The 12,593-nt window shown below is 42.4% G+C and overlaps 2 protein-coding genes across 2 annotated transcripts in view; one reads left to right on the forward strand and one right to left on the reverse strand.

Annotated features, from left to right (window-relative positions):
- Positions 1 to 5,975, forward strand: part of ncoa1 (nuclear receptor coactivator 1) — a 40,229-nt gene extending 34,254 nt beyond the window's left edge. Inside the window, exon 20 of the mRNA XM_061243192.1 lies at positions 84 to 5,975. Coding sequence (XP_061099176.1) covers positions 84 to 251 — 168 coding nt within the window. The 3' untranslated portion in view covers positions 252 to 5,975. The remainder of the gene's footprint in view (positions 1 to 83) is intronic.
- Positions 5,976 to 10,099: 4,124 nt separating this feature from the next.
- On the reverse strand, positions 10,100 to 11,196 carry ptrhd1 (peptidyl-tRNA hydrolase domain containing 1). Its single transcript, XM_061243798.1, has 2 exons — positions 10,970 to 11,196; positions 10,100 to 10,632 (listed from the first exon to the last, which is right to left on the reverse strand). Exons 1-2 carry the CDS (start codon positions 11,177 to 11,179, stop codon positions 10,462 to 10,464), a joined length of 381 nt encoding a protein of 126 aa, XP_061099782.1. The 5' UTR covers positions 11,180 to 11,196; the 3' UTR covers positions 10,100 to 10,461.
- Between the last annotated feature and the right edge of the window lie 1,397 nt (positions 11,197 to 12,593).

A 12,593-nucleotide genomic window follows, 5' to 3' on the forward strand; every position in this document is an offset into this window, starting at 1 on the left:
TGTTGGGTGCATATTATATCATAAGGAGTCCGAGTCAGACTGTGTATTAACGGTCATCGTTCTGCTGTCTGTTCCTTCAACAGGTACAACAGGTTCAAGTGTTTGCTGATGTCCAGTGTACCGTTAATCTGGTTGGCAGTGACTCCTATTTGAACCAGCCTGGGCCAATGGGATCACAGAAAGGGTCGACGGGAGGACAGAGCAGCCAATCGCAGCAGAAGAGCCTCCTCCAGCAGCTCTTAACGGAATGACACTGTCGTCGAGCGCTGGGAGCAGTGAGATATTTATATTTTTTACATTTCGGTTTCTAATTTTCAGCAGGAGTGGTTCTGAAGGTATGGTATTTCTGGGTGGAGTGATGGGGGAGAGGATATCTCTAACCTGTGGGAAAAAGGCTCATTCCTGGTTACCTACTTAAAAAGAAAACAACAACACAAAAAAAAAGACAAAAAAAGAATCTGCTTCCTGATTGGAGAAGGATCCTGTTCCGGATATGCCAATTTCAGAAGGACCTGGTACCTGATTGGCCGCTCGCTGTCCCGTCGGGCAGGCGCAGTGCTTCATGGGTACACAGCTCAGCTTGGCGCGGCCTTTGCCCGCCCGCCGCGACCGACGCAAAGGGGGCACAACTGACACTCTTCTTCTGTTGTGCAAGGAAAGCTCAGTTTCAGCAGGATCTGTCACTGATTGGCTCTCCACAGCAGTGCCTGGTGGGAGGAATTTCCCAGTTTTTTTTTTTTTTTTTTGTTTTTGTTTTTTTTGTTTTTCCTTTTTTTTCTCTCCTCTCCATGAATCAGAACAAGAACCGCCAGGACAGGAGACTGTACAGTCGCCCAGTGCGTGTCACAGATCCCCTGGGGGAACTGTTATAAACACTAGACTACAAAACTGTTCAAAACAAATCCCTCTTTTCTTTCCTCAGCAGCTGTGAATAAGGACCTGGATCAGTGTGCTAATCAGGCGGGTAGTGTTGTACAATAGATGGACACATTTGGGATGAGCTAACACTTTCTACTTTCCTTTTAACGTCGATGAATTATTCTAATGGCAACAGTTCGTTTTGAAGTCAAACTCACAAAATATTGTTGGATTTGAAGCAGGACTTTTTTTTTTTTTTTGGCTGTTTAATTTGAGAATTGGTACCTGTCTATGTTTTGTTGTTTTGTTTTTATTTGTTTTGTTTTTTTTAAGGCGCAATGTTTTTTGGCATCAGGAGAATGCGGACGTCTACAGATGTAACCCAGCAAAATGTTGTTGTCGTCGTGGGGGATTGCTCGCTCTCTGTTCGTTTAATGTGAAGAGGAAACGATTGTTTAGATATAGAATGTTCGGTTTCGGTCAGGCTAGCTTTGCTCCTCCACCCCTCCCCCAAAACTCTCCACTCCCCGCGCCCCCACTACGAGGTGTTGCAATCCCATACGATCAACCGCTAAACACATTACTATGTTTTACAGTTACGTTACGTCTTTGAGTAGGGATTTTTGTTTCCTGGACAACAGTCATCTCAGTTCAAAAGGGGGTTTGCGAAGGAAGGTTGGAAATGGCATTTTTCACTGCGCAGACCCCCTCCACCCTCCAGTTAGCCTTTGAGGACGGCCTTGGTCGCTACCCCACTGGCTAAACACTACAGCTCGTAGGCTGCTTATGTGACTACTGTCGCCCAGTCAGACACTGTCTGTCAGTGTCTAACCTCCGTTGACGCTGACATAACACTATCGCTTAAAAGGATCTTGGCAGAAGATACCGTTTCCTTTTAACGGTCCACAATTTTTTGGAAAAAAAATGATAAAAATGTAAAAAATTTTAAAAAGCTATTAACAAGCAATAACCGTTACAAAGAGAGAAGGCGGGATTCGGCGAGGCAGATTCCTTTTTCCGGGGGCGAGTCTTCGACGGCGAAAAGAGAATCGACGGTCTGATTGTTTCTCGTCGCTCTCTGCGAGTGTCTGACCGCAGAAAGGCTTTGAGAAGGATTCCACAGTCCGACATGACCTGTTGTCTGAGGCGTCGCTGTGTGCGCGCGAGGCGCGTCACCCAAAAACCCGCCACGTCGTCAGAGCGACGCTGAAAACGGGGGGTCCGGAGAGTGCCGTGCTCCGCCGTCCTCGCACCCGCCACTTTTAGTCATACTCCAGTAATGCTTATGGGCCTCTCGTTTGTGAATGACTCTGTGTAAACGTCTACATGGGCTGCGTGTGAGTGTGTGCGTGCGCTCCTGCCCCGTGTCCTCCCCCGCCCTCTGCTGCCGTCGTCACCTCTGCGCTGGAGAAGGCCACCTCGTTTTCATTTGGAAGATGCGCCGGGACATGAATCATTCCTCTGCGGCTAAAGCCTTGGCATCCGTTTCGAAGCCCCATTTGTGTGCCCGTTTGAAGGTGATTTCCCTCTCTCCATTCTGCACCCTTTGTTGTGCAATTTAAGAGGTGTGTAAAACACCTGTCTTTTATGCCACTGCACTGCGTTACCTACCAGCTACCACACACACACACACTCACAACAAACACACACTAACACTCACACACACACACACACACACTCTTACTCGTGATCGTTTTACTACTGATGCACAGCACATTTTTAAGGTGATATTTTGGGTAACAGACCAACACACATATTTAGAAAATGAGATTGGCATGAAATGGTAGATTTACACATGATAGATAAATCAATTAAGTGTTTTTTGAGACACTCAAAGCGCTTTACAGTGAAGAGGGGGAAAGTCACCTCAACCACCACCATTGTGGAGCACCCACCTGGGAGATGCATGGCAGCCATTTTGTGCCAGAATGCTCCCCACAGATCAGCTGAGGTGGAGAGGGAGAGAACAGTGTATTGCCAATTGAATCATGGCATGATTTGGTGGCAGGTTGAAAGAGCCAGGGTTGGGTATTTAGCCAGGGCACTGGGGAACCCCCTACTCTTTGTGAAGAGTGTCATGGGATCTATAATGATCGCAGTGAGTCAGGACCTTGGCTCATCTAGAAGACGGATAATAGGTATTACATTTCATTGCACGCTCCAGGTTGCTTTGGCCCCAGACTGTAGAGGTGTGACGCAGTAGATGGTTTCGGAGGAGTATCAGGACTTATAGAGCCACATGGGTACATGTAAATATATTTACCTAAAAAAAGTGGAAGCAATAAATGAGCGCTGTTGTTGTAATTCGGAACGTGCATTAGGATATTGGCTTTTTAAAAATAAATATTAGTTTATTTGAAAAGGTCACTGCACATTAATGGCATTTATGTAAATGCGCCAGAGTTAGCCAAGGGCTACATGTCCTTGGATTTTAATTTGTGTAAATACACCAAACACCAAAAAAAAAAGTACCATGGTAACATCTCCTAGCTTTCCTATTCAGATGCCCTTTTTCCTCTCAAATGCAATTAATGTGATTCACTGAATTCAGTCTTTTTGCTGCCCCAGCGGTCTATTTATATTTCCAACAGCACTACACTGTTATAGTTTTATTTGTGCTAAGCAAATACAATTTGATTGTACTTCATTTTACTGCATAAATACGATGTTTCAAAAACGATCTTGGAGGCAAAGTACAATCAATTTTCAATTAGCCTAACAAGGGGAAAAGTAAAATAGCATACCACTACAGTAAAACTGTATATAAAAGAAAATAATAATATTTATCTGTTTGAGAACTCAAGTTGTTTAGTGCTCCAGAATTGTGTGGACCTGATGACTTGCTTCCATTTTTTTTTTTTTAAGTGTGGCTGTGTGTGAGTGAGAATGTATGTGATTAATACTGTATATCTGGTGTTTCAAATGCAAAAGGAAAAGAAATGTCCTGATTTGATTTCTTCTTCTATCTTTTTAGATGCCTGCATATGACCTGTAGGTGTTAAGGTTGCTCTACATGCGAGAGAATGGTTTAGAGACTGCTGAATGTGTTTTGACGGAGAGAGAAGCAGTGCGGCTTTTGTACGGGTTAATTTTTTGAAAAAAAAAGAAAAAAGAAAAAAAGATAAAAAAGGCCATATTATTTAATTTGTCTCTGTTGTCAAAAGTTTAAACAGATCTGAAAAAGTGGAACCTTGGATTGAAGAGAGCACTGCTTGTGTAATCCTAATGGGGTTTTGTTCACCCCTGACCAGTACAGATCTAGTTTATACTACGAGTAAGTCTAGTAAGTGCAATCCTGTTGAAGCATGATTGCATGTGAAGATGATGACCAAAGCTTCAATATGTTGAAAATTGTATCGTATGCAAACCTTGGGTTGACTGGAGGAGACAAAACTTAACATTAACCTTGTAAAAAATATCTAATAATAATAATAATAATAATAATCCCATAATCTTAGATGTATAAATAGCCTGTTGATCAACAGTAGTATTGTGTGGTATACAGTTTGTAAAGTGCTATGCTTTTTCCCCTTTTCTCTTCTTTTTTTAAACCTCTTAAAATAATGCCTAACTCTTGTTTTCCGAAGATACTGAAAAGCGTCCTGGCGCTCTCTGCTTTTGGACCGCACTTGTGGTTTGTGGAGTTTCCCCAAAGTAGAACCCAACCCCCCCCAAAAAAAAAAAAAAAGAAAAAAAAAAAAAAAAGTGTCTCCTGCAACTGCTGGTGCATGCAAACCAAGGGAGGGGAACCAGAAGCCCCCAGTGGGCACGGGCAGGAGGAACAGACACAGCTAGCTATGCACCTTAAACACTCTCACAACATTCAACAATCAGAATATAATCACATATTTTATTATGCTTGTATTATTGACAAACATCTTTTTTTCGGCAACTATACAAATAACAAATACAGTTGTTTGTTTGTTTTTTTTGTTTTTTTGGGGTTTTTTTACTTACAAAATGCATTATTTGATGTTCGGAACTGGAACTTTCTGAACAGTTTTGTGAAATGAACCCGATGATGCAGAATATTCTGAATTTAAATTTATATAAATTATATTATTATATTTGAATTTATTTAGCTGAACACTTTATACCAAATTTGAGGTGCCTCTTGTACATATTTTCTGCATTTAGAGGACAGATCCTTACTGTTTGATTAAAATTATCCTTGTTAATGAGGAATTTCTGAATTTCTTATATTATCCTTTGTAAAATATGTATGCTGTATTTTACATAATTTTTTTACTGAAATCTAAATATACCAGGCATTTACAGGAAATACAATCTAGTTTTTGCACTTTATATCTAAAATTCAAAGGAAAGAGGCCATTGCTGTAGGTAGTCACGTCCAAATTAGATCAATGCTACGTTAAAAAAAGATTAGCCCCTGAATGTAATCGACACGATGTAACCCGTGATTTTACTCCTTCAGAAGTAATCCGTGAATTTCTCAGGCTCTTTGAAAACCTTGCTGATGTCCGTCTCTCGAGTAGTTGAATAAATGGCTAGTTTTTCTCTACTGCAGGTCAACACTAATAGCTATGCTAAACTTCATTTCCTTTCTCCCTCTCAAAAAAACTGCTGTATGTCGATTTTTTTAATAGAGCTCTTAACATTGTATTTTACAAACATTCCTTTTAAAAAAAAAAAAAACAACTCAGCATTTGACTGTCAGCCATTTTGTGCTCCTTCGAGTCTATAATATAACTGTGGCATACTAGGCACTGCTCCTTTCCAGGCCTCCTTCAACAAGCTGTCAAGATTGTTGATATACAGATTTATTTTGTTTTTTATTCGCATATAACCTCCCGTCTGTCTGCTGTACAGCTGTTCTCTCTCAATAACGCTTTCTACTCACCAAATACCCAACACCTAACTATAGCGCTCTTTTACTCCAGTGTCTGAAAAACTTAGGAGCAACCTGTTTGTCTGAGAAATAATGCTTGTGAAGTATTGTAAATGCTGCCTTATTGATACTGATATTGGTTGTGGTCGCTCAGATGAGTCCAGAGCTTGTCTGTGTCCCTCCATTAGCACAGGGAACGCTCTCTTGAAACAAGGTTCCACTTTTTCCCTGTAAAATTAATATAAATAAATATATATTATACATTTTACACATTTTGTCCGGTTTTTGTACATTGTACTTGCATCCTTTGTTATGGAAAGGCGTGTGAGGGGTGAGGGTATACTCTGAGGGGTGTGAACTTGACAATGTACCTCAGTTATTAATCAGAGAGTCATGTCCTGGGTCCAGCACCTGTACACATGTCCTGTGGGCTGATGGAGGTGCATCTGCTCAGTCACTACAGTCTGTCTTACCTCAGCTCAGTCACGGGAGTGTACACTGCTGAGACTGCATTGCTTCAATTACACAGACACACAGACACGCACGCACAAACACATATGCACACACACACACACGCACACATGCACGCATACACACACACACACACACACACACACACATAGACACACGTACGCGCGCACACACACACACACACACACACACAGCCCCCTCCAGTGCTTTTTTGACAGAGGGCTGAGACTGCATTGCTTCAATTACACAGACACACAGACAGGCACGCACAAACACATATGTGCACAGACACACACACACACACAGCCCCCTCCAGTGCTTTTTTGACAGAGGGCAGAGTGTAGTTGGATCAGCCCGACTGCAGTGATGACCTTGGAAGGAATGATGCTTTTCATTCATGCATTCATTCATTCATTCATCATCCATTATCCTAACCCGCTTATCCTGAACAGGGTCACAGGGGGGCTGGAGCCTATCCCAGCATACACTGGGCGAAAGGCAGGAATACACCCTGGACAGTCGCCAGTCCATCGCAGGGCACACACACCATTCACTTACACAGTCATACCTACAGGCAATTTAGACTCTCCAATCAGCCTAACCTGCATGTCTTTGGACTGAGGGAGGAAACCGGAGTACCCGGAGGAAACCCACGCAGAGACGGGGAGAACATGCAAACTCCACACAGAGAGGCCCCGGCCGACGGGGATTCAAACCCAAGACCTCCTTGCTGTGAGGAATGATGCTTTTGACCAGCAAAATGTATCTATTTTTTCCTATAAAAGCATCAGCGAATGTGAGATTGCAACACATTGCAATAAAAGCACCATTTAAAAGCGCTTCCAGTCTTCAGTGAACTCCCTCAGCCAGCAAACTCACTGACACATTCAGAAATATAAAAACACTGTCAGTGGCAGGCAACAAACTGACTTCATCTGCATTTTATTTTACAGAATACAGGACATCCCTGCTGCCAGAAAAATTTAATGTCTCATTGTTCATTTGAAAATTGGGACTTTTCACTTTCCATAACATGTTATAATTTCCATAAGATACCATAAGATCCCTCCCCAGTCATACACCCAGCTTTATTTGTAGTATCACATTTCATATTAAGGCTTGTGTTAGCACTAAAAGCCAGGCAATCGCTTGTTGCATATATACAAAGGCACTGCTACCTATTGACCGAGTTACAAAAATATCAGACATGCTACTTAGCTTATAATATATTTTAGTTAACCAAATAAAGAGTTTATAGCAAGAAAATGTATTTACTTCATGCAGTTACCTAGGTATTAATGTTACAACAACACTGAAATAAACTGCAAATGTTGTGTGTTGCTGCTGCTAAATGATGAAACCAACCATGGAATTCCATAAGGCAGCCATTTGCCGTTAATCAGCCAGTTACCTAATGGGGAAGACTATTGCTCATTAAGTCTTTCTTTTTATAAGATATTAGTAGGGTTGTCCAGGGACTTTAATCTGGCCAGGCAAATATTTATCTTGAATTTTGGTTGTATATTTTTGTCCCCCCAACGGCACCTTGATGTGTTTGCACCTGCATAAATGGAGTGGGCATAAATCACATTGCATAAGATTCATTTAGTAGACACTACTCTGACTTCCAACGTGGAGGAACACAAGGGAATCCACACGTGTTAGATGAGCAACTGGGTTGCAGACTGGCAACAGTCAGACCAGTTTCATTACTGTGTTCAAACAGCACCACAGCGTAGAATCAAGATGGACGCCAAATGGAACATTCGTCCACTAATGATGATGCAGGTGGAGGTGTCTGGGGGGGGGAGGGGGGACTCTGTGGCCTGGAAGGCCATCAACAGCAGCTGTTTCTCACACAGCCTCATAGCCACCAGACTGAAACACGTTCAGTAGATTACCCCAGCACACGGCTGCATGGCTGTCCTGAGCTATCGTGTGCCATATATTGCCCATCAGTCCAGTCTTTTAGCCACCGTACTGAAACACACACCGTCTTCACACAGTGACCACCTCTATCTCTGAAAATGATAAAGTACATAGGTACAGTACTGTGCAGAAGTCTCAGGCACCCTAGACTTTATTATATATATGTTTATTTTTGTGTGTGTATAAAAACACATTTGAGATTTCCAAATATTCATTTTCCAAAAGATTTAATTTTACAGAGACATTTTTGTATTAAATTTTAAATAGTAACATATTACTGTAAGCAATTTACTACTTCTTACATAAAAACTTGATTAAGGCTGTTTGAGATCAGAAGCAAGGAGCCAACCAAAGTCTGCAGAAGAACTGTGGCAAGTTCTCCAACATGCCTGGAACAACCTCCCTGCTGATTGTCTTAGCCAACGCTGTCCTGCAGTTCTATATCTCAGAGAAATGATGCAGTTTTAACGCTGTAGGGTGGTCACAAAAAATACTGATTTGATTCAGTTTTTAACTATTCTGCCAAATTACTAAAATGTAATGTAAAATGTATAGTACATTTATTTAGGCCCTTTCATTGAATTATTTTTGATCTATATTTTTATCTGTACAGAATGTTATACAGGTGCCTAAGGCTTTTGCACAGTACTGTAAGTACATAGGCACATAAGTCATTCTACTTCGATAAACGCACATAAGTAATATAAGCAATTAGTGAACAAACAGGGTTTAACAGACAACACTCTGAATTGCTCCTTCCGCTCTCCTGCCTTCAATCTCTCTTACATACACCAATTTTACCCTCCTGCCTCTGTATCCCCCTTCCTCATCCCATTTTACCCTCCTGCCTCTGTATCCCCCTTCCTCATCCCATCATTATACAAAGACTGTTCTCACCCTATCCCACCTTGGCCTACACCTTAGCCACAGATCTCTCATAGTCCTCCACTGCCACACGCTGGTGCATTGAGGTACAACAATCAGTGACCAGTGTCCCTCCCCCATCTGTTGATTAGGAACAATCTACACCTGCACTCATTGGCAACCACCCTTATTTGACCTTCTAGAGCAGGGGTCGGCAACCCTGGTCCTGGAGAGCCGCAGGGTGTGCTGGCTTTCGTTGTTACTTGGCATTAATTGATCAATGAAAGCCGTTGATTGCACAGTTAACTCGCCTCCCCTGGTTTCTTGGGTCTGAATCGGTTGCTTATTTTAAGGTGGAGACGAAAGCCAGCACACCCTGCGGCTCTCCAGGACCAGGGTTGCCGACCCCTGTTCTAGAGCCTAAATAATCAGCCCTCATCTCCACCGTCATTCTCTAGTATGATAGTTTTCCTGCAGTATTTTTTATTGAACATTGGCCTGTAGCGTAGTGGTTAAGGTACATGACTAGGACCCGGAAGGTTGTTAACCATGCATTGCTCCAGAGGATTGTCTCCGGCTTAGCCTAATCAACTGTACGTCACTCTGGATAAGAGTGTCTGCCAAATGCCATTAATGTAATGTAACATAATTTTTAGTTGATTTGCCTGGTAGCCTATTCTCTGTTGGGTTCTGGTTGGAGATATTTCAGGTTCACACTCCCATTATTAGTCTACTTCCAAAATAGTCCTTTTTGGTGACGTTGTTGAATTTTTTTTTTATTACCTTTGTACTGATTGTGTTTGTGGCATTTCTTGGGTTGGGGTTATTGCTGCCTGCTTAATGCAAGTTGGATGAATTATTTATAATGCCATCAGAGGCAAACAGGGATTTAGTCTCATTATCCAGACAAAATGGTCACCTGTCGCTCAAGTGAAGGTTTCATCTCAACAGGAATCTGTGACTGATCCACTCACCATCTTCTGGCTCCGTCGCCTCAGGAATTCAGAGGATCCGAATAAATATGTACGTGTACGCAGATAAATGGTAAACGGACTGCATTTATAGCAACTAGGGCTATACATGCGTTTAAACTCCTTGCCCCTAATGTAACGTAAACTCTTCACCAAATTGATGTTACCTCTTTTTATTGCGCTTGAATATAAAAGCACCTGCTTCAACATCACATTTTTACCACCCCAGATATACCAGACCAACAAAACACAGCAACTTATGTATGCTAAAATACAGTACAGAACATGGCATCATTACCGAATCTTTGTGCTGGTCTGATGTTTTTGCTTATTTTTCCAAATCAAGCACGGAAAAATAGCGAATAAATGTGTTTCATAATTTTCATAATCCTCTTCAATAGCCTTTTTTTATGTCCAAGAGGTAAGCCTGCAGAATGCTTTCAATGTAGAACAGTTGGCTTAGCTGTATAGATGTCCAGTGCAAGTCCACATCGCGTGAAAGATTTCACTTTCCTTTAATCACTTGAAAAGTTTGAACTTTCGCAGGAGAGGATGCACTGCCTCTTTTGGGTAAGGCTTCAGGGCGAGACATGTGGGTACGTTCTCTGGCTGCTCAACCCACAGCTTGTGAGCTACGCCCTTCTCACGAAGTGTTTCTGACAGGCCGGAGAGAGACGCCACGTCCGGAGCCTAAATGATTACATGAAACCGTGGGTTAAAAGCTGATCATTTGTTCCAGAATTTCACATTTAAAAATGATGAGGTAATTTAACTAGCTAGACATTAAACGGACAGGTAACAGGAGCAAATGTGTTCTTTATTAAAATAGGACATGGCAGCTATTAATGCTCGTCATGTTATTAGCTAGGTGACTAGGGAATGTATTCCTCATTATCGTAGATGATATTATAAAGTAGGCTTAACGTCTGTCAAATGAGAACAAGAACTGAGCAACCTAAGCTTGGCAGCACGTCACATAGGCATGACTGGCGCCGGTTCATTAGCTAGCAAGCATAGCTAAAATTACCTCCAGCACCACTTTGTGCATGCTGTCCAGCTCTGACAAGTACTCCTGGGTGTCTGGGTCCTCGTAAAATAGGTGAATAGCAGCGGTGGCGGCGTGGCAAGCTTGCGTGATAACTGCTCCCAAAGGCCATGCCAACGTATGAACCAAATCCGAGCGCACTACAACATACTGCACTAAACGGCGTGACGGGCCGGTGCCAGGCGCAGCCATCTTGATTTGGACGGGAAATGACGTTAAAGCGGAGCAGAATAGGCGGGGCTTTAACCCGTTTAATCCCGAATTTTTCCCAAACATGAAAATATCCAAATCAGGTGTCATTAGCAACCCTTTGAAATAATCAATCTTATTTTTTTTTAATTTCCACTGAGAAGTGGGTGAAAAAGTGTATTTTATGGTTGGTCACAATTGTGACCGGTGGGATAACGTGTTGTATCTACATTTATAGATTGACTTACCATATTCCTCTTAAGCAGTTATTAAATTCCTTATAGATGAAATACTATTCATTAACACAAATTAAACTCTGACACTGGCAGTCCCAGCATTGCCACTAAAATGCTCCATCACATTGTAGTGTGAATATTTTAAACATCAATAAGCCTTATATAAATATTGAGCAGGTCAATGGTCCCTCCCATAACATCTCTGTAAAAGAGATGGCTGTTTACAAGTGCACTGTTGAGAGACCATGCAAAGATGGGCCACCACCACTTCTTAGACCTGATTGAGATATGGTATCTTGAAACTTGTTGGTCGTGAAGGTCTACACCACCCATGGACTCATTGTATTTGGTGATGCATTTTGGTTGTTGGACTTTATCAAAGGCATGCCGCTCCTTGTTCCTTGTGACCTCACTGTATTTCTCCTCCACGTTTGTTGCCACTGTGACAATGTTATTGTCTTTCCACCGGACCAGCAGCTTCTCTCCTTGGGTCAGAACCTCAGCGGTTCCCCAAGGTAACTTCATGAAGTCCTTCTGTGGCATGAAAGGGACATCAAACAGGCGATTCTGCCTCATTGTTCCAGAGCTCCCATATCGTATTTTTGTCATCTCATCAAGGAGTGCAAGTGATGTGAAGAGGTTGTCACCTGAGCTTGCTCTGAAAGACCAAGAACAACGCTGGGTCCCTGATCCAGCCCTGTTTCAGGGAGGAGAGTGTGGGATCCACCATATGGTTCCATGTGATACATGTAACCACTAGATGAAGCGAGGCTCCATAGCTTGGAACCAAACCGGATTGGTTTACCTCTTATAAATTGCTTACATCCATGTCGGCCATAGTATGGGACCATGCTCTCATCCACTGACAGCCATTCCTGAAATGGCATGATTTTGTATGACTGATTCAGTTCAGAGAAGATGGGTCTAACCTTGAAAAATGGGTCATCAGTGATCTTTGTGTTGTCAACCATTATTTCGTCAAAGCGATTTCTCCGCATTGCACCTGAAATGCTTTCATTGTGCACATCATTGTCACTTGACCAGTACATGTGTCTTCTTGGAACAGAGCTGTACCCACTTGTGATAAGAATAGAGGCTCGAGGCTCTTGGCTCTTCTGGCTGGCCCCTCTGGTAGCTAGAGGCTCTTGGCTCTTCTGGCTGGCCCCTCTGGTGGCTAGAAG

Source organism: Conger conger, chromosome 5, assembly GCF_963514075.1.
Source record: "Conger conger chromosome 5, fConCon1.1, whole genome shotgun sequence".
NCBI lineage: Eukaryota > Metazoa > Chordata > Actinopteri > Anguilliformes > Congridae > Conger > Conger conger.

Coding starts and splice junctions, on each gene's coding strand:
- ptrhd1 (XM_061243798.1), bottom strand. CDS start 11,179: ATGGCTGCGCCTGGCACCGGCCCGTCACGCCGTTTAGTGCAGTATGTT. Junction 10,633..10,969: donor TGCACAAAGTGGTGCTGGAG/GTAATTTTAGCT, acceptor GTAATCATTTAG/GCTCCGGACGTGGCGTCTCT.